This window comes from Urocitellus parryii, chromosome 15 (assembly GCF_045843805.1).
Source record: "Urocitellus parryii isolate mUroPar1 chromosome 15, mUroPar1.hap1, whole genome shotgun sequence".
Taxonomy (NCBI): domain Eukaryota; kingdom Metazoa; phylum Chordata; class Mammalia; order Rodentia; family Sciuridae; genus Urocitellus; species Urocitellus parryii.
Genome location: NC_135545.1, coordinates 48711827 through 48732265, shown reverse-complemented (window position 1 = coordinate 48732265; position 20439 = coordinate 48711827). Strand labels below are relative to the sequence as shown.

At 40.0% G+C, this 20439-nt stretch overlaps 1 protein-coding gene across 2 annotated transcripts; it reads left to right on the top strand.

Moving 5' to 3' along the window:
* The first annotated feature begins 4984 nt into the window (after window positions 1–4984).
* Window positions 4985–20439, top strand: Tmem170a (transmembrane protein 170A). Of its 2 annotated transcripts, none has more exons than XM_077793104.1 (3): window positions 4985–5179; window positions 13903–14004; window positions 16443–20439. In XM_077793104.1, exons 1-3 carry the CDS (start codon window positions 5047–5049, stop codon window positions 16571–16573), a joined length of 366 nt encoding a protein of 121 aa, XP_077649230.1. In that variant the 5' UTR covers window positions 4985–5046; the 3' UTR covers window positions 16574–20439. The 2 variants fall into 2 exon arrangements, with proteins under 2 accessions (XP_077649230.1, XP_077649229.1); XM_077793103.1 differs by having other exon boundaries at window positions 13903–14073.

The following is a 20439-nucleotide window of genomic DNA, read 5'->3' as shown; positions in this document are numbered from 1 at the left end:
AACTTGTGATCCTCCTGCCTCAACCTCCTGAGTCACTGGGGTTACAGGCCTGTGCCACCATGCCCTGCATCTTTGCCAATTTTTGTTAGCCATTTGTACATTCTTTTTTTTTTTTTTTTAAAGAGAGAGTGAGAGAGGGGAGAGAGAGAGAGAGAGAGAGAGAGAGAGAGAGAGAGAGAGAGAGAGAATTTTTACTATTTATTTTTTAGTTCTCAGCAGACACAACATCTTTGTTTGTATGTGGTGCTGAGGATCGAACCCGGGCCGCACGCATGCCAGGCGAGCGTGCTACAGCTTGAGCCACATCCCCAGCCCCCAGGTTCTATTTCTTTTTCAGGGTTGGGGACCGAACCCATGCCGGCAGTCACTCTACCACTACCCCTCAGCCCTATATACTCTTGTGGCTACTCCTTTGTCAGTTAACATATATCACAAACATTTTCTCTCAATCTGTGGCTTGTCCTACTTTCTTTATTAATACCTAAATAACAAATTTTTTTAGTTTAAGAGAGTTAAATTGATCAAAACTTTTTTTTTTCATCTTGTGCTTTTTGCATCTAGTTTAAGAACTCTCACTATCTTGAGAACATGTTTTACTTTGCCTTTTAAACGTTTTACGATTCTGCGCATTGCTGTAAATGAGGTAGGGTGTTCAGTTTCTCAAAAACAAGACCAAAACACCCAGTTTTTGTTTGTTTTGTAATTTTGTTTGTTTTGTAATTTTCTAACAGGTTTGTGTTTTTCTGAGAGTTTGCATTGCCTTTCACTTTTTTTCTACTTAGAGAAGAAATTGGAATTTCATCTTGTCATTAAATTGTGAACATCATCTAAGTGCTATACTCCTAGCTACACCTGTAACCCCAGCTGAGGGGGGCTGAAGCAGGAGAACCACAAGTTTGAGGACAGCCTCAGCAATTTGGATAGACCCTAGCAACTTAGAGAGACCCTGTCTCAAAATTTAAAAAGTAAAAAATAAAAAGAACTGGGGATGTATCTCAGTGGTAAAGCATCCCTGGGTTCAACCCCCAGTACCTAAATAAATAAAAATTTTAAAAAAGAGCTGTGGGTGTAGCTCAGTAGCAGAGCACCGACGTGTTACTCCATAATCACAGTAATGACATTGTCTACAGCTTGAGAGTAATTTTGTTATTCTTCCTGAGGACACTGGTCTTTCTATTTTAATCTGGACAGGTGGCTACTAGGACTATTGCACAGAGGTCAAAGTAACTCTCTTGGTTAATTCCCCCATTCTTGCTTTGCACATCTTTCTATTTCTTGTTTACTATTCTTTAACTTTGCTGGAATATACCCTTAGTTTCCTAAGGCACATAAACCAGGTGAGGTTGTGCATGCCTATACTTGGGAGGCCGAAGCAGGATTGTAGGTTCAAAGCCATCCTCAGCAATTTAGTGAAGCCCAAGCAACTTAGTGAGACCCTGTCTCTAAATAAGATATTTTTAAAAGGACTGGGTATGGGGCTCATTGGTTAAGCACCCCTGGGTTTAATGCCTGGTACCAAAAAAGAAGAAAAAGAAAGAAAGAAGGAAAGAAAGAAAGGGGACATAAAACACATTTTCTGAGTTCTGCAAATCTAAATGTCTTTCTTCTGACCTCTCAATTCATAATTTGACTGGGAATTTTAAGTTCAAAATAATGTTTCCTAATGTGATGAACAATTGATTGTTACATAACCCTAAAATGATTGGTTTGTTCCACTTCTAATGGACCCTGCTACTCTGGGCAATGTGCTGAAAAGGAAGCATTGGTAAATATTTCATGACATTTTTAATACTTACTATTTTTATTTTAGATAAGTTCCTTGGTTGATGCAAAATCATAGCCACAGTATTAGGGGATTGGCATTAGAAAGACTCTAAATGCAGTCTTCAGGAGAGAACTCTAATAAACAATCTTGCTAATGTCCTTGAATTAAAAGGAAAATATTATGTATTTCCTACAATGCTTTTTAATTTTAAATAAATTAGGCTTAAAAAAGTTTGCTCTCTGAATATTGAAGGTACTAGTGCATTGCCTACCATCCTCCTTCACTTGACTGCCAAACCGTGTTATTTTATTTTTTGTGTTGGGTATCCAACCAGGGCTTCCGGCACACTAGACAAACACTCTATAACTGGAGGACATGCCCGGCCCAGGGACTTTCTCTTTATTGTTTTCCTTTTTCTTCTTTTCTTTGGGAGGGCTCAACAGCATCATTTATTACCAGAGTGTGCCTTGGATACAGCACAATTATGGAAAAAGGTTGTTGGCAGTAATCACATGTTGTCACATGCCCCCAAATTCTACAGAATATGAAATACTGACAAGAAGTCTAGAACCACTGGGAAAATATCTGTAAATCTCACACGATCTTTTAATTTCAAGTAACACCATGAAAAGTTTCAGTTTCAATGACTTACTAAATTCCTAAGTCATCTTTAAAGTATTGTTCTTTTTCTCCCTCCTAGGTCAAATAATAAAATGACTCTGAAAGTTAAGAGTAGAAAGTTCAGATGATTGCTACCGTTATTAATGTTAAAAATGACATTTGAACACTCCAACTAACCTAAACAGAGATTTTAGTATTCTATTAGTAATTTTCCAAAAAAAAAGCTTTTTAAATATGTCATTCATGCACCATTGAATTCATTTGATTTAAGTGTACAATTCAAGGTTTTCATAAACTTTGGGGGTTGTGCAACCATCATCACAGTCCAGCATTTCCATCGCCCCAGAGATCCCTCATGCTCGCTTGCCATCACTCCTCATTCTCACTGCCAGCCCCAGGCAATCCCTACTCACCTTTCTGAATCCATAAAGGCATGCCTTTCTGGATTTTTCATAGAAATGGGATCATGTAATATGTAGTTTCTGTGCTTGTCTGACTTGTTTGGCATTTAAAAATATTTTAAAACGGAAATATGACTGCATATCATATAACTCACCATTTATTTTGTTTATTCTTAGTTAGGAAATTTTACAAGGATGTGTGATATATGGCCCCATCTCTTCCTTCCTTCCTTCTCTTCCACACTTGTTCACTTTTGTGTCTCTTCAGTTCTGCATCATCTATGTTTTAAAGTTTATTCTTGAGATTTTTTTCTGCTACTTTTTCTGAAAATGCCCATTAATTAAATGGTTTAACCTTCTATATCTCTGCCTCCCTGCCCATCATACTGGGAATTGAACCCAGGGCCACATCCCCAGCTCTTTTTTAAAAAAATTTATTTCTAGACAGGATCTCACTAAGTTCTCCAGATTGGCCTAGAAGGTAAGATCCTCCTACCTCCACCTCCCAAGTTGTTGGGATTACAGATGTGTGCTACTGTACCCAGCCCCTCCCTGTCTCTTATCTTTGCTCTCCCTTTCCACTAATGCCTCTAACATTAATTTCCACAACTTCATTTTCTAATTCATCTATGAAATTATATAACTCAGAAGTCATTTTTAATTTCTAAGAGCTCTCTTGTTTTCTACCCTTTTTCATAGCATCCTATTTTGATTTTATGAATACAACATCTTCTTGCCGCTCTTCTGAGTGTGCTAATTAGGAAAATTATTTATTTCCTGTTTCCTGCATTTTCTATTTCTTCTAGGGTCAGCTGTTTTATGCACAGGTGGGGCAGGGGATGGAGGAGAGATTGATGGAACTATCTCGTAGGTGGACTCTCAGTGAATCTCTGTGTGTCCAACCTCCCTTCTTATTTATTCACGAAGCTTCGAGAGGATTCCTTGTCCTTCATGGTGTCCCTGAGTTATGGCTTCCTTTTACAAAACATGGTATAAAGGGTAGGTTCTGGAAATAATACCTATGCTCAAATCTCATCTTGGATATTTATTAATTTTGTGGTGTTGGCCAAATTATGTGTTTTAAATATCAGTTTCTCCTGTGAAATAGGCATAAAATAAGATAGGAATAATAAACTTCACTGAGATGTTCAGGCTAATCAGATATTGAATAGCTATCATTTGGCTTGGTGACACATAATAAAATATTTAATAAGCATTTATTTATACAGCTGCACCGTCTTCTGAAATTTGTTGAAACCTCTCATTCTTACTAAATTCTCTTAGAGAACTCTATTTGTTTATTCCTTGTCTTGATTTTTAAATTTTAATTTAAACATTTCTGAAGGGAAATGATACAATTTCGCAGTATTGAATTGGAATCTCTCTTAAATTTTCACTTCACTTAAAAACTTTACCACATATATCCACAGTCTCCCTTCCCATTCCCACACAGGTCTTTGAATGGAATCTTTCTCCCGTAGTTAGCTTTACAGAACTTTCATGTTCTTTTCAAAAAAGCTTCATAAGGGAAGGCTGAGGCAGGAGGATGGCAAGTTCCAGGCCACCCTCTGCAACTTAGAGAGACCCTGAGTCAAAATAAAAAATAAGGCTGGGGTTGTGGCTCAGTGGTAGAGTGCTCGCCTAGCAAGTATGGGGCACTGGGTTCGATCCTCAGCACCACATAAAAATAAATAAAATATAAAATAAAAAATAAATAAAAATAGATAGGGATATGGCTCAGTGGTAGGACACCACTCTCTGGGTTCAGTCCTCATTACTGCAAAAAAAAAAGAAAGAACCTCATAGATATTTGGATCCAGTACTAGCTAGAACAACAGTTGCTAAGATCAACAAATTTGTTATGATTACTGTCAGACCCCTTTTAAATTTCCATCTTTTGTCTTATAGGACGTATGCAATTGGCCTATTTTTTTATAGGTGGCGCTGTAGAGAAGAGCAGAGGCCAGCCTGCTCCGAAGGAGCAGGAGATTCTCCAGTAGGGGGCGTAACCCGCGGGGGACTAGTTCTTGGCGAGCCGTACGCAACGTCGAAGGCGGAGAGAATTTTCACCCCGCCCCTTCCATCTGGCGGCGCCCTGTGATTGGAAGGAAGAACTATCTCTTGGCCACGCCGTTAAGGGGTGGGGGGGGAAGAGGGCCTCGACCGAAGGTGACGCTGAGTCGGCTGAGGTGCGGGGAGTTAGGCTGTGCAGCACTTCGGGCGCTCTCCCCTCATCTTTATGCGGTGTATGGCGGCGGGATGGAGCGCGAGGGGAGCGGCGGCAGTGGGGGCTCGGCCGGACTCCTGCAGCAGATCCTCAGCCTGAAGCTCGTGCCGCGGGTGGGCAACGGGACCCTGTGCCCCAACTCCACTTCTCTCTGCTCTTTCCCAGGTACGGCCCCGCCCCGCGCCTGCGCACTGTGCGTCCGGCCGGTGGGCTGCGGCTGCTCTCCCAGAGCTGGGCTCAGGCTCCCGGATCCACGTCTCGGGCCACGTCCTCGCAGGTCCCCCGGGCCCCGCTACCCGGTGGCAGCGCGGAGGCCGAAGTTGGAGGGAGCGGCCGCAGGTGGACCCGGAGGCAGGAGGGGCCGGTCTTGGGTTTTGCAGTTTTGAACGCGCCTGCTTCAGAGTCGCGCCCGGCTCGTTGGCGGCGCGGAATGGCGCCTGGCCGCCTGTCGCGGGGACCCTGGCCGAGCAGCGGTCAGAACCCACCCCTCCTTTGTCTGTAGCCTGTAGCTCAGCCCCTCTGCTCCAGGAGCCCGGCTGCTGATCGCTGGCACCCGGTCCAAACCCACCCCTTTTCCAGCTGGTCTTCCTGGAATCACTTTCTGAGACCTGTTGCCGGTTCTCCCACCACGCCTTGTGCGTCTTTTTAACTCCTCTTACCCCCATCTGACCTTCTGCTCGGCCTGGTGGGGTTTTCAAAGTTGTAATACAAACTAGAATGGTCAGTGCTTAGAGATGAGGAACTACCTCCTTTAGGAAGATTAATAAAGACTTCGAGAGGCGGGCATAGTTATTTGTATTGGACCTTTAAAGGCCAGAAGACAGACGAGTGGCGATTGAAGGGGGAGTTGGGGGTTCTCCAGCGGTTGACTGACCCAGTGAACAAAGAACTGGGCCTGAGACAGTGCAAAGGGAAGGCGGATGGACTGCAGTCTTAAACAGGGCACCTGTGATTTGTCATCCACTGGGCAGCCACTGGCAGGCACCATTCAGTGGACACCTGGGACTTGCTGTGTATCACATGTCTAGCGCTGTTCTCTCACAGGTTGGTGAAGTAGCAGACAAGATGATGGTAATCTGTGTTGGGGGTGAATGAAGATGGTTTGTAATCATGCCTAAAATGCGAAATCTGGCAAAATCTGGCAGCTCAAGTGGTTTCAAAAAGTATTAAGAGCACAGCTGACACCGAAAACAAAAATACACAACATTCTGGAGACCCTGTCCAAAACCTGAAACATTTATACACTACCATGACTAGGTTAGTCTGGTTTTCTTTCCTTATTCTTCCCCCTTCCCCCAACTTTACTTGGGAAATTTCAAACCTCCTGAAAAATTGAAAGAATAGTATAGCAGTTACTCATATGCTAGGATTCAGTGATACAGTCATGCACCATTTAACAACTGGGGCTTGTTAAGCAGTTCTTTTTTTTAATATTTATTTTTTAGTTGTAGTTGGACACAATATCTTTTTTTTTTTTTTTTAAAGAGAGAGTGAGAGAGGAGAGAGAGAGAGAGAGAGAATTTTTAATATTTATTTTTCAGTTCTCGGCGGACACAACATCTTTGTTGGTATGTGGTGCTGAGGATGGAACCCGGGCCGCACGCATGCCAGGCGAGCGCGCTACCGCTTGAGCCACATCCCCAGCCCACAATATCTTTATTTATTTTTATGTGGTGTTGGGGATCAAACCCAGGTCCTCGCCCGTGCTAGGCAAGCGCTCTACTGCTGAGCCACAACCCCAGCCAAGCAGTTCTTTTTTAAAATTTAATTTTTTCCACATTTTTATTGGTGCATTATAGTTGTACATAATGGTGGGATTTGTTACATATTTGTACATGCACATAATATCACAATATAATTTGTCCATTCCCTAGTTTTTCTCTTTTCATTAAGCATTTTTGTTTTGTGAATATTAGTGTACTTCACAACTCTAAATGGTATAGTCTACTACATACTTAGGCTATGTTATAATTTTATGAGACCACCATCATATATTTGATCCATCACTAATTAAAACATGGGGGTGCATGACTTTTAAATTTTTTTTCTATAAATATATATGCATACTCATGTTTTAACTTCCTCCAGAGCCCTTTCAAAAGAAGTTGCAGAATTCATGGCACTTAATGTCTGATACATTAGCATGTAGCTGCTAACACAAGGGATTTTCTTTCATAGTTACAAAATTTATATCACTCCTAAGATATTTAATAGTGATCAAATAGGCCTTATTTAAATCTCCCCTCAATTGATCAAATGGTCCCCCCTTCTTTTGGGGGTGGATCTGAACAAGGTTCACCCATTGCATTTAGTTGTTATGTGTTGAACAGTCTAAGCTAATTGTGTAGAATGTCTAATATTCTAGGTTTGTTGATTTTTCTTTCTTTCTTTCTTTCTTTTTTTTGGTACTGGGGATTGAACTCAGGGGTACTCGACCACTAAGCCACATCCTCAGCCCTATTTTGTATTTTCTTTAGAGATAGGGTCTCACCGAATTGCTTAGCCCCTCAGTTTTGCTGAGTTAGGCTTTGAACTCATGATCCTCCTGCCTTAGTTTACAGAGCTGCTGGGATTACAGCATGCACCACTGCGCCCAGCTCTTTGATTTTTCTTCATGAATTGATTAAACATTTTTTATCAGAATGTTCTAACAGATGTGATATTTTGCACTTGTTAGAGTATCGTATCAGGTGATAATATAAGTGTGTACCTTTATTGATAATGGTAACTTTGACCACTTGGTGAAGATGGTGTTTGTCAAATCTCTCCACCTAAGGATACCTTAATCCTTTCATAATTAAATGTCATATGTGGGTGATAATTTGGAATGGAATGTCCTATCTAGTCTGTCTGGCTTTTAGTTCCCTTTAAGAAAAGATTGAGATAAGGGATCTGAGATGATAGTTACATCATAGTAAAGAATCTGTAGCAATGAAAATTGTTTTGCTCTCAGAAATGGTTCTGAAAATATTAAACTGCAACATGTTCTTGAGTTTACCATTGCTGCCATGGACATGTAACTTGAAGGTATTGATAACCAGGAGTCATTCATACATTTGGCTGAGTACATGTATGAGGTGTAGCCCTTTGACTTCAAGTTAGGTGATCAGAATGTGGTGGTAAGTACATACCCTCCTGGCTGTGTCTCACCCTTAGCTGTTATGCTTGGTGTAATGGGTGCATGGAAAATAGCAGTCCCTAGTCCCTTATGTGTGTGTAAGGGGCTATGGACTGCTATTTTACATCAGGTGAGCAGGATGGCCTTGCTAGTGACATTGGAGCAGAGATCTGAAGGAATTGAGGAAAACAGGAAAGTGTAGGCATGAGGGCTCCAGATTTAGAGGCTCCTTTCAGCTGGCCCTGTGTTCCTTTCTCAGACCTTATGTTTCAGGTCAAACAAGTAGGTGAACTCAGTCAGTTTTTCTTAACATGGGCTTCTGAGTAAACTAGGAGACATTCAGGGTCCCTGAGTGGAATATGGGGTAAGGAAGAAAGGAGGAGATGAGATCAGATCCTGGAAGGCAGTCTTGCAGGACTTGAGGAGGAAGGAGGGATGATCTGACTTGCTTTTTTTTTTTTTTTTTTTTAATGTATTATCCAGTGGGTTTTAGTATATTTCAGAATTGTATGACTATCACCACAGTCAGTTTGAAAATATGTTCATCACCCCTACAAGAAACCTTGACTCCAATAACAATGACTGACTGGCTTTGTGTAGAGAAAAGATGGAAGGCCAGATCAGGGTCAAGAGACCCCTGGAGTGAGGAAGGCCAGTGGTAAGTGGGCAGGCTGGCAGCAGTGTCAGGAGAGAGGTGACAGACCTCAGTTGGTAGTGAGAGTCCCAAAGGCAAGTTGTTAGAGAGGAGGGAATGGAAATGGAACAGGCATACTCCTTGTAGGTAGGTGGGATTTGTAAAGAGGGGTCTCCCAGGGCTGGGGTTGTGGCTCAGTGGTAGACCACTTGCCTGGCACATGTGAGGTACTGGGTATGCTCCTCAGCACCACATAAAAATAAATAAATAAGGGTATTGTGTCCATTTACAACTAAAAAATATTTTTGAAAAAGGAAGAAACCTACTGTTATATTAAAAAAAAGAAAGAAGGGTCTCCCAGTGGACAGTGGAGAGGTGCAGGTTGCTGGGTGATGAGCCTCAAGGCAATCTGACTCCAGGAGTTGGGGGATCCAATAGGACTGTCATCCCCAGGACTGTTGTGGTGTACTTAGAACTCTGACTAAGCCGGGTGTGGTGCCGTAGGTCTATAATCTTTATTTGGTACTGGGTATTAAACCCAGGGACACTATACCACTGAGCTATCCCTAGTCCTTTTTATTTTATTTTTTGATTTTTTTGGTAACAGGGATTGATTGAACCCATGGGCACTTAACCATTGAGCCACATTCCCAGACCTTTTTTATTTTTTCTTTGCGACAGGGTCTTACTAAATTGTTTAGGTCCTCTCTAAGTTTCTGAAGCTGGCCTTGAACTTGGAATTCTCCTGTCTCTGCCTTCTGTGTTGAAGGGATTACAGTGTGCCACCACACCTGGCAGGTTTGGCTCCCTTGCACTCTCTCCATGTCTTTTCCCCTCAGTTTGACACTTCTGCAGTGTTACATGCATGGATGCCCTCACCAGGTGTAGCCCCCCCCCTCTTTTTGTACTAGGGATGGAACCCAGCGGTATTGTACCACTGAGCTATAGCCCCAGCCCTTTTTTACAATTTTAAGGCAGGGTCTAAGTTGCTGAGACTGGCCTCAAATTTGCCTTCCTGCTCTTCCCAGGTTGCTAGAATTAAAGGGGTGTGCCACCATGCTTGACTCTTAAGATGTAGCCTCCCAGTCTTAAACTTTTCAGCTTCCAGAAGTGTGAGCCAAAACGTTTCTGTTAGAGCAGCACAGAATAGACTAACATAGTTGCCAAGGTAAACAGAACTGAAGATAATGAGTTTGATTTGAAGCAGTGAACAAGGAAATACTGTAAGATATGTAGAAAAATATTTTTGACAGTCTATTGAGCCAGGGAGATGAAAGTGCTACATGGCAATCAATAAATAGCTATTAAATAGATGGAAAATTAAGGTGCAGTAGATTAAAGGGAAATCACTTAGGTTTTAAAAAAAGCATTTTATAGATCCAGCTTTGCTTTTGCTATTAAGAGTCCTGTAAAAATCCCATCCATCAGAAAAGTGCTTTTATAAACTGTACAACTCATCTAATAAAACATTTTTTTCTAGTTGAAGTGACTTAAGTGGTACTGTATAAATATGTAGGCGCTGAAGTAGCCGGTGGATGTAGCTTAGGGCTGTAGGGGTGCAGTATGCTTCCCCCTTCTGAAACTTGGGGAAGCGCTGACCTGCTATAAACTGTTCACAAATTGGCTATTAAGCTCTCAGAGGAGTTGAGGTGTGGGTCTGGTAGGTCTGCTTGGCAGGTGCCATGCTCCAGGGGAGGTGGGAATGGTGTTTTAGCTCCTGATGGTGTTAACAAAACAAATACAATAAATTGCTTATAAACAATAGACATTTTTTTTTTTTTTTTAAAGAGAGAGAGAGAATTTTATTATTTATTTTTTAGTTTTTGGTGGACACAACATCTTTATTTGTATGTGGTGCTGAGGATCGAACCCAGGTCGCATGCATGCCAGGCAAGGGCGCTACCGCTTGAGCCACATCTCCAGCCCCTGACATTTATTTTCTTAGTTCTGGAGGCTGGAAGTCTGAGATCATGATGCCACCATTGTCATGTTCTGGTGAGGACTGATTTCCTGCTTGCAGGTGGCTGTCTTGTTGCTGTATCTCCACATGGCAGGAGAGAGAGAGAGAGAGAGAGAGAGAGAGAGAGAGAGAGAGAGAGAGAGAGATAGATAGATATGGGGGAGAGGGAGGGAGGGAGAGAAAGAGAGACTAGGATCATCTCTCTTCTTGGAGATTGGGATCTCTTCTTATAAGGCCACAATCCTATCAGATATGTATTTATTTAGTACTGGTGATTAAACTCTGGGACACAGCTACTATTTTTATTTCTATATAATATGTACTTAAATTTTTTAAGCTTGGGGTATGAGTATTTATAGTCCATAATGCATGATTTAAATGTGTTTTTAATAGAATTTGCAAATAACTAAAATAGGCCAGTTATTTATTTAAAAAAAATTTTTTTGTAATTGTAGATGGACAGCATGCCTTTATTTATTTGTTTATTTCTATGTGGTGCTGAGGTTTGAACCCAGTGCCTCACACTTGCAAGGTAAGCCCTCTGCCACTGAGCTACAGCCCCAGCCCCAAGGCCAATTATTTTGAGAGGGTCACGCTAAGTTGTTGAGGCTGACCTGAAACTTAGGATCTTCCTGCTTCAGCCTCCCTAGTCACTGGGATTATAGGTGTGTGCCATTGGGCCATCCAGCAAGCTACTAGTTTTTAATCAGGACAATTTTGCCTCCTTGTAGACATTTGTCAATGTCTAAAGATATTTTCAGTGTCACTTCTGTGGGGGGAGTGCTGCTTCTGGCCAGAGATGCTGTTCCATGTTCCTACAAAGCACAGCACAGCACCTCCCACCCCAACAAAGTTATCCAGTGGACATGGCAGTGGTACCTGGTGGAAAAACCCTGCTGGGTTAAGCTGAGCACTGATCTCTACCTTTGCCTGCTACTTCCCTGGCCCAGCCTAACGGTGAATATTGAGTTTTAGCTAATGTGCTACCTTCATTCTCTCTTTTGGATAGCTCATGAGGATAGCTAGTCTATTTTCTAAGGGACCTGATGTAGGGGTTTTTTTTTTTTTTTTGGTACTGTGGCTTGAACCCAGGAGTGCTTAACCACTGAGCCACATTCCCAGCCCTTTTTAAATATTTTATTTAGAGACAGGGTCTTGCTTAGTTATTTAGGGCCTCACTAAGTTGCTGAAGCTGGTTTTGAACTCATGATTCTCCTGCCTTAGCCTCCTGAGCCACTGGGATTACAGGCATGTACCACCGTGACTAGTTGATACAGTTTTTTTTTAAACATAGTCGGTGATCAAATATTTTAACGTTGGCTTGGGGTGTAGCTCATAACTCAGTGGTAGAGTGTGTGCTTATCATGCTGGGTTCAATCCCCAGCACCAAAAAGGGGTGGGAGAGAGTGCTCATTTTCAGTCATCTTAAGAGTGGGTAGAGGGCTGGGGATGTGGCTCAAGCGGTGGCGCGCTCGTCTGGCATGCGTGCGACCCGGGTTCGATCCTCAGCACCACATACCAACAGGGATGTTGTGTCCGCCGAGAACTAAAAAATAAATAAAATTCTCTCTCTCTCTCTCTCTCTCTCTCTCTCTCTCTCTCTCTCTCTCCTCTCTCTCACTCTCTCTTAAAAAAAAAAAAAAAAAGAGTGGGTAGAGTCTCTCCTTAGGAACTAGCTCTTCTAACCTGCCTTATCTCTTATCTGCCATTTTCTTCAAGACAAACATTTTCTGGTGTTTATTTTACAGCTTAAAAAGCTTTGATATCCTGCAGGGTGCAGTGGTGCATGCCTATAATCCCAGTGGCTTGGGAGGCTGAGGCAGGATGATTGCAAGTTTAAAGCCAGCCTCAGCAACTTAGTGAGACCTGTCACAGTACCAAAATAATAATAATAATAATAATAAGGGCTGGGGATATGGCTCAGTGATTAAGCACTCCTGGGTTCAATCCCTGGTACAAAGAAAGAAAGAAAGAGCTTTGATATCCTAATAGCAGGTGATGGCTTGATATTTACTGCATTGTCTTTAAGAGACTGTTGCATGAATATACTGGAATAGCTTTTCCATTTTAGAAGACTAGATAATCAAAGACAGGAAAGGGCAACAGGCATCTGCTGCATGTTAGCCTGTTCAGTTTGGTACTCAGTCTTGTGCTTCACATAGTTGGAAAATTATCTGGATTTTTTTACAGATCTAGATACTTGTTGTTTCAGTTTGAGGCTGTAGGTAATTTATGGGGGTTGGTCAATATTTTCTGTAAAGAGCTAGAAAGTAAATACTTTAGGCTTTGTAGGCCATGTGATCTCTGTTCCTGTGTCAGATATGTTAGTCAGTTTTTTTGTCACTGTGACCAAAATATCTTACAACTTAAGAGGAGGAAAAGTTTATTTTGGCTAAGGGGTTCTAGAGGTTTAGTTTGTGGTTGGCTGAGTCCTTTGCTCTGGGACCAAGGTGAGGCAGAAGTACATCATGGCTGAAGGGCCTGTCAGAGAAACACTGCTCAGCTCAGGGCAGGTCAGGAAGGGAGTGCCGTCACTGCAAGGAAGATAGACCCTTCCAGGTGCTCCCCCAGTAACCCACCTCCTCCAGCCACACCCCACCTGGCTATGGTTAACACCCAGACAGACCATTCAAACTAGAATGGACTGATTCAGGTACAGTCCTCACAATCTTATCAGTCCACCTCTAAACATTCCTATGTTAACATTAACACTGGAGCTTTTGCTGGGAATCTCATATCCAAACCATAACATCAGCTTTGCCCTTGAAGCTGGAAACTGTCATAGACAATACTTAAGTGAACAGACGTAGGTTTATTTTTTTTTAGATTTTTTAAAAATATCTTTATTTTATTTATTTATTTTTATGTGGTGCTGAGGATCAAACCCAGGGCCTCGAACATGCTAGGCGAGTGCTTTGCCACTGAGCCACTACCTCAGCCCCAGACGTAGGTTTAAAGAAGTTTTTATGTTTATAATCTTCTAGTGGATTCACATAAGTCCTTAAGTACAAAAAACAGGTGGTGGCCTGGGAGTGGTCATTTGCTGAACCTGCTGAAACCATCAGTATTTGGACATAGGACTGATGAACCAACCTATAGTGCAGCTAAATGATTTTGAAAATGAAGTTAACTGGGAAGGTGAGTGATTTGCAGCTTGCCTTTCTCTTTTCTTGCAGAGATGTGGTATGGTGTGTTCCTGTGGGCACTGGTGTCCTCCCTCTTCTTTCATGTCCCTGCTGGATTACTGGCCCTCTTCACCCTCAGACATCACAAATATGGTAGGTTCATGTCTGTAAGCATCCTGTTGATGGGCATCGTGGGACCAATTACTGCTGGAATCTTGACAAGTATGTTAGACATTAAAATACCAGTCAAAAACGTTTAATGTGATAAGTCAGTTAATTTCAGGACTTGTTTTAGAAACATCTGAGTAGGATAAATAATAAAATGTGTTTTTTAATCTTAGGTCCTATTCCTTAATGTATTCTGTTTTCTTACTCCCAAACCCCCTTTGTTTGGCTAATCTTTGACTTCCTGAGAAGTACCTGATTTGTGTTCTGTTTATTTCCTTTCCCCCTGCCCCTTAGAACTTTCTCAAAAATAACTGGAGAAACATGGATATTATTTTTAAAATAATTGCATTTTTAAACCTGCTTTTTGTTTTTGTTTTGCTCTTTGGCTTTTGGCTCATGTCATAGGACACAATTACAATGGTTAGAATAATAAGTTTAAATTATTTTTAAGCTCACAATAGCATATAAACATGTTTTATATAAATTGCAAACTAAAAGGAAGCAAAATAAAAAATTATGATATATATTAATAATAACCACCACAGTTTGCATTTTTTTTAGGTATACATATAAACGTAAATACATTCATAGAACACAGACACTTAATAGTCCCACAAATTTGTCACTTTAGTTTTTTCACTGTGAATTTAAACCTTGAGCTTTAAGCAGAAATTTCCTTGGTCTCTTTGACTTAAGGGTTTTTGTTTTGTTTTTTGTTTTGAGACAGTGTGACCCAATTTCTGTTGATGGCATCACCTCCTGCAGTTGCAGAGACCTCTGCTCCAGTTTCTACACCTGATTACTGGCCCCAGGCACCAGCTTCAGTTTTCTCATCAGTAAAATAGGGATAATACTGCCAGGCATGGTGGTGCACACCTATAATCCCAGCAACTGGTGAGGCTAAGGCAGGAGGATCACATGTTCAAAGCCAGCCTTAGCAACTTAGCGAGACCCTGGCATGGTACCAAAAACAATAATAAAAATGGCTGGGATGTGGCTTAATTGTTAAGCACCTCTGGGTTTATTCCCTGGTACCAAATATATATATATATATCCGTTTTACAGCCTGGGTGATGACTGAACGAGATAGTGCACACAATGAAGCACCTAAACTGATGCCTACTCTTCAGTGATTATGTATAAATGCTGTGTTTATTTCTATCTTTAGGCATTAGGGTGGAGTTTATTCCCTTCCCATTTGCTGTTTTCTCTGGTGGGCTTTTTCCTTTCTGCCCTCCATCATGTAAATCCCACTTTAGGGCTGGGCATGGTGGTGCATGCCTGTAATCCCAGCAACTCAGGAGGCTGAGGTAGGGGAATCACGGGTTCAAAGCCAGCCTCAGAATTTAGCAAGACCCTATCTCTAAATAAAAAATAAAAAAGAGTGGGGATGTGGTTCAGTGGTTAAGCATCTCTTGGTTCAATCCCTGGTTTAAAAAAATAAAAATAAATACATACCACTTTAGGACCCATTTCAAGTAGTTTAAGCTTACGTCACAAAGAGTCCCAGTGAGATGTGCTTTCAGACAATGCCAGTGTAGGTAGGCATTTTAGAGTGTCGAATGTTCAAGAAAACCAACTTTGGCTAATTACTCTTCTTTCTTCTTGTTCATATATATATGTGTGTGTGTGTGTATCTGGGTAGATACAGGTGTTTTTTGTTTTGTGTTCTCAATTTCTAGGCAGTTACAGTTACTAGCATAAGAAAGTTAATAGCATGAGGCTAAAACAGAACCCTTAAGTATCTCTATTTTTATGTACCCTTTGAATTAAGAACTTGTGGCTTAGACTAAGTCCTCCTTTCTTCCTTTACCATCCCATTACTCTCTCCTCTTCCCCTTCTTGAAGGGAACCCTGAATATAACAAGGTAGAGCAGAGATGTACTGTGGCCTGAACATTTCTTACTTAGTCTCACTTAGAAGATTGTCATTTATTTCGTACCTCTTCAATGCTGGGCATGGGGCTAATTGGCACAGGAATAAAGAGATGTTTTTTTTGAGTTCACAGTCAAGGTCATGAAGGAATTGCTCTTTGTGATCTTATTACTTCCAGATTATTCTACTCAGTAAATCTAGGAGACTTTGAGTTTTATGGAGTCTACATCTAAAATCACAGGTCAGTGATTTGCAAACCATATAAAGAATACTTAACTAGAATAATCTTGGGGGACTGAGGCAGAAGAATTGCAAGTTTGAGGCCAGCCTAGGCAACATAATGAGACCTTACCTTGAAATAAACAAACCACAACAAAACCTCAGGTGATCAGCAGAAAGAATAGGGGAAATAAGACATTTCTATAGTATTTAAATTTTAAAGTAAAAAAATCTGGAACATTCTACTTAGAGTAGAATTTTAAGTGCTAAGTTTCATGATTTTGTTGACCTCATTTTTTTTCTTCAATGTACTTGAATTTTTGAACCAGGTGCAGCAATTGCTGGAGTTTACCGAGCAGCAGGGAAGGAGATGATACCGTTTGAAGCCTTGACCTTGGGCACTGGACAGACATTCTGTGTGGTGGTGGTCTCCTTTTTACGGATTTTAGCTACTCTATAGCATACACCCTTATGCTGTGGTGTCCAACCTAAGTTTTCTAGAATCCTCAGAGAATACATGATGGAGTGTAGTGTGTTTTATTTCTTCAAGTGGAAGCAACTTGGTTCAACAGGAATGTGAAGAACATATCAGATATTTCTTCAGTTTGAAGCTGTAGCCATTGAAGATCTTTTTGGATTCCTATCATTCTCAACCAAGACAAAACCAGTTTCTTGGCCTCTTTTTTGTAGATTAAGTTTTACACACATACCTTTACCTAAACCAGGCCAACTGTGCCTTTGGGTTGGCCTCCCTTACACTGGAATATCCCTTACTATATTTGGTGAGAAAATCCATATTTCATGAATGTTGCATATTTCAGAGAAACTGGGCAATATTGGTGTATTTAACATGAGCAGAATAAGCTGCATTAAAATCTTAGTTGATCTAATCTTGATTAATATTTGGGAAACTCTTCTTTCACTGTATCTTCATGACAGTAAAGCCAACTAGGTTTTGGTTGAGTATAGCTTTGAGAGCAAATTTGGTGAAATGTAACAGGAAATAAGTTGAAGTATAACTCAAGTAGTGACTTTGGTTCCACTGTTAAAAGTAGATAACTGATGAGAATGTGATGTTTTATGTGTAACTATCTTGACCTCTGATTTTTTAATATTTTAAGAGATATGAGTTTGTTTTTTTTACAATTGATTAAAAGAAGCTAGCTAATTGACTTTTTCTTTTTCTTTTTTTTTAAAGAGGGTTTTGTTATGTTCTGGCCCCAAACTCCTGTGCTCAAGCAATCCTCCTTCCTGGGCCTCCTGAGAAACTGGGACTACAGTAATGCACCATTACACCTGGCTGGCACTTTAAAAAAAAAAAGAAAGAAAGAAAGAAAGGAAGGATTTCTATACTTTTTCCTATTGCTTTTTGTTTTAAATTGTGGGTGGGCATAATACTTTTTATGCGGTGCTGAGGATGGAACACAGTGCCTCACGCATGCTAGGCAAGTGCTCTACCACTGAGCTACAACCCCAGCCCTCTTATTGCTTTTAATTTGGCTTATTTTATTTAGTTTAATTAGAAATCTACATACCCTCTGAAGCAGCTAAGTTGAAAATTTTAAGCAAGATTGTTTAGAATATTCTTTGGACACTGAGGCACAAATAAGATACTTAAAACATTCTGCTATAGATTTTCTTAGTGACTGGGGTGGATTAATGACTTGAGACAATTTTAGAAGTACAGCTGAAAATAGCATTGGTGGTTATTAGTTCCTTAGTCTTGATGTGTTTACCTGGTGGTGGCTCTTTAGCCACTTGTGCAGTATTTTTGAGTGTCTACTCCCATTAAATGCCTGAAGTTTTATTTTCAGATCTGTCCCCATTCTGCCCTTTACACTTCTTTTCAAGAAAATTGATACCCCTAAAGAGAATTAAATATCAAGTTTTTTAAACTCAATTTTAGCTATTTTAATTTTTATCCTACTGCTTTTCTTTTTTATTAAAAGGCCTGAAAACTTTGACCTTCAAAAGGAAAAACATTGCAAAAATTAAGTAATTTGATCCTTACCACCTAAACTGTTTGTGTAGAATACAATCAATGTTGTTACCTGTTTTCAAAATAACTTCTGATAGTTAACCCTGACTTTCTTTATTTCCACATTTTTCTTGGTGCATTATAGTTGTATATAATATTGGGATTTGTTGTTACATATTCCTACGTGTGCACACAATATAACAATATAATTTGGCCAGTATCACTGCCCCCTCTACCTCTCCTTAATTCTGACATTTTTAAAGGAGAACTTTCATTATGAGATTAAGGCTGACAACCCACGAGGTCATATGCACATGAATCTATTCCATTTAAAACAAAATGCACTCTGGCTTCTGATTAGAAGAAGCTAGGAGGACATTTGCCAGTGGAATTCATAGAGAAAAATTATAAAGGAATTACAAAATTCATTGGACATTTTCTTTTAACAAATTAGACTGCTTGTTAAAACTAATTGAGTGCAGCTAAATTTCCTTTCAAAATCCCCAACAAGAAATTCAAATCTAAGCTGGGCATCGTGGTGTACTCCTGTAATCCCAGTGACTCAGGAGGCTAAGGCAAGAGGATCACAAGTCTGGGTCCTGTCCAGAGAACTTAGTGAGACCCCGTCTCAAATAAGTGAAAAGGCTGGGGTGGTAGCTCAGTGGTAGAGCACTCTTGGGTTCAGTCCTCAGTACTAAAAAAATAAGCTCAAATCTTTCTTCCAACAAATATTTAAAGATTACAGTTTTCAGCTGAAAAAGCTGTGATTTTAGAAAATATCCCTTCAGTTTAAAAAATATGGATATTATATCCCTTCTTTTGGGAAATGGTTTTAGAACATCTCTATTGAAAAAAATGCTTTTTTCTTGCCTAAAAACATTCTTTTGGATATGATACCAAAACATGTGGGCCAGTAGTTGGATCCTTCCCCCTGAAATTTAATTTTTCAACGTATTGATCCATGATTAAAATGTTATTTTCTTTTTTTTTTTCCTTTTTTAGAGCCAAGACAAAAATTTAGACATTTTGAAATTTAGGTGTCTGTTTCTTATTTGATTATCTACTCTTTAAAAACTTCAAATATAAATTGTATCTTTAAATTGCTAAATGTTTCCTCCATCCCAGTATGTGAAGCATTTTCCTGTGAATAAATGTATAGATCGCGCTGTGTAGCTTGAAATGTTTTCAGGGAAAAACTATTTGAATGCTAAACAAAGAATGTATTCCACTTTGGTTTTCTCTTTTCCTTGTCTCAAATACAGATTTATTTGCAGGTGGTTGCTCAGATGGAAGAATATTGGCATTTATGTTGAACATTTTACCTTATATAGTTTTTTGAGAACTTTTGCCAACAACTGACTTTCTTAGAAATAGATGTAACCACCATTCCCCTAGCTGTGCTTCCACTGTCCCCCACCGATGGTTTTTTAATGTGGGGAGGCAGCCCCCAGCCATTAAAGCTGATTTCGTGATTCTTTAATAGGATTTTGGGGTAAAGGCATTTTGTGAACTTAAGTTCATAAACAAAAGCATAATGAATATTATGAGAAAGATTTTTCTCTGTGCTATTAGCTTTTTTTTTTTTTTTTGCAGCAGGATACTAATTTTCATGAAACGTTTAAACTAGTGAGAAACAGTTCATGCAAATAATGAACTTTAAATCCTTCCTTATGTCTTTTTAAGTTTTTACATGGTATGTTGACTTTTGATTCCAATGTCCTTTCTGACTGCTCTGGTTTGTATAAAGTTCTTACTACACTGCAGCACACGCCTCCTGTCCCTGAGGAACCATTTCCTGGAATGTGAAGCCCTGGTGCCATCAGTGATCAACATGCAGAAAGTTTTTTGTGAACTTGCATTTCTTTTTGTGCATTCTATAAGGCTGGTTGTGACCAAATCAGCGTAACATTTTGTATTAGGTTATTTCACTAACTGCGACAGTCAAAAGGATCAAATCTTTGTACAATAGAAAATTATTTAAATTTTATTTTTCTACTGACATTTCTAATTCAAGTGTAAACGTTTATCAATAAAGAATTACTTTAAATCCTGTGAGTTGGAACTGCATTTCTTTTTTAGTGGCTAATGAGTTTAATCTTTTGTAATAAAATTGTGACTTTAGTTTTTGGTATTTTTAGTAACTATATTTAACATGTATGTTGAACTTTATTTTATGTTCAACTTTTTACTAATTTATAGGAAAATTCTTGTTCAAAGATGTGATTACATTGTATTTACACATGCCTTTGATACATTAATTCCATATTGTGAGCCATGTGTCACCACCAATATTTGTGTGATTCTGTGCTGAGATGGATGAATATTGATGTAATGTGTGAAAAGCTAAT

Excerpts from the sequence above, each read along its gene's own strand:
- Tmem170a (XM_077793103.1), top strand. The coding sequence starts at position 5,047 with ATGGAGCGCGAGGGGAGCGGCGGCAGTGGGGGCTCGGCCGGACTCCTG. Across the intron at positions 5,180-13,902 it reads TTCTCTCTGCTCTTTCCCAG|AGATGTGGTATGGTGTGTTC; the intron begins GTACGGCCCCGC and ends CTTTTCTTGCAG. Across the intron at positions 14,074-16,442 it reads TACTGCTGGAATCTTGACAA|GTGCAGCAATTGCTGGAGTT; the intron begins GTATGTTAGACA and ends TTTTTGAACCAG.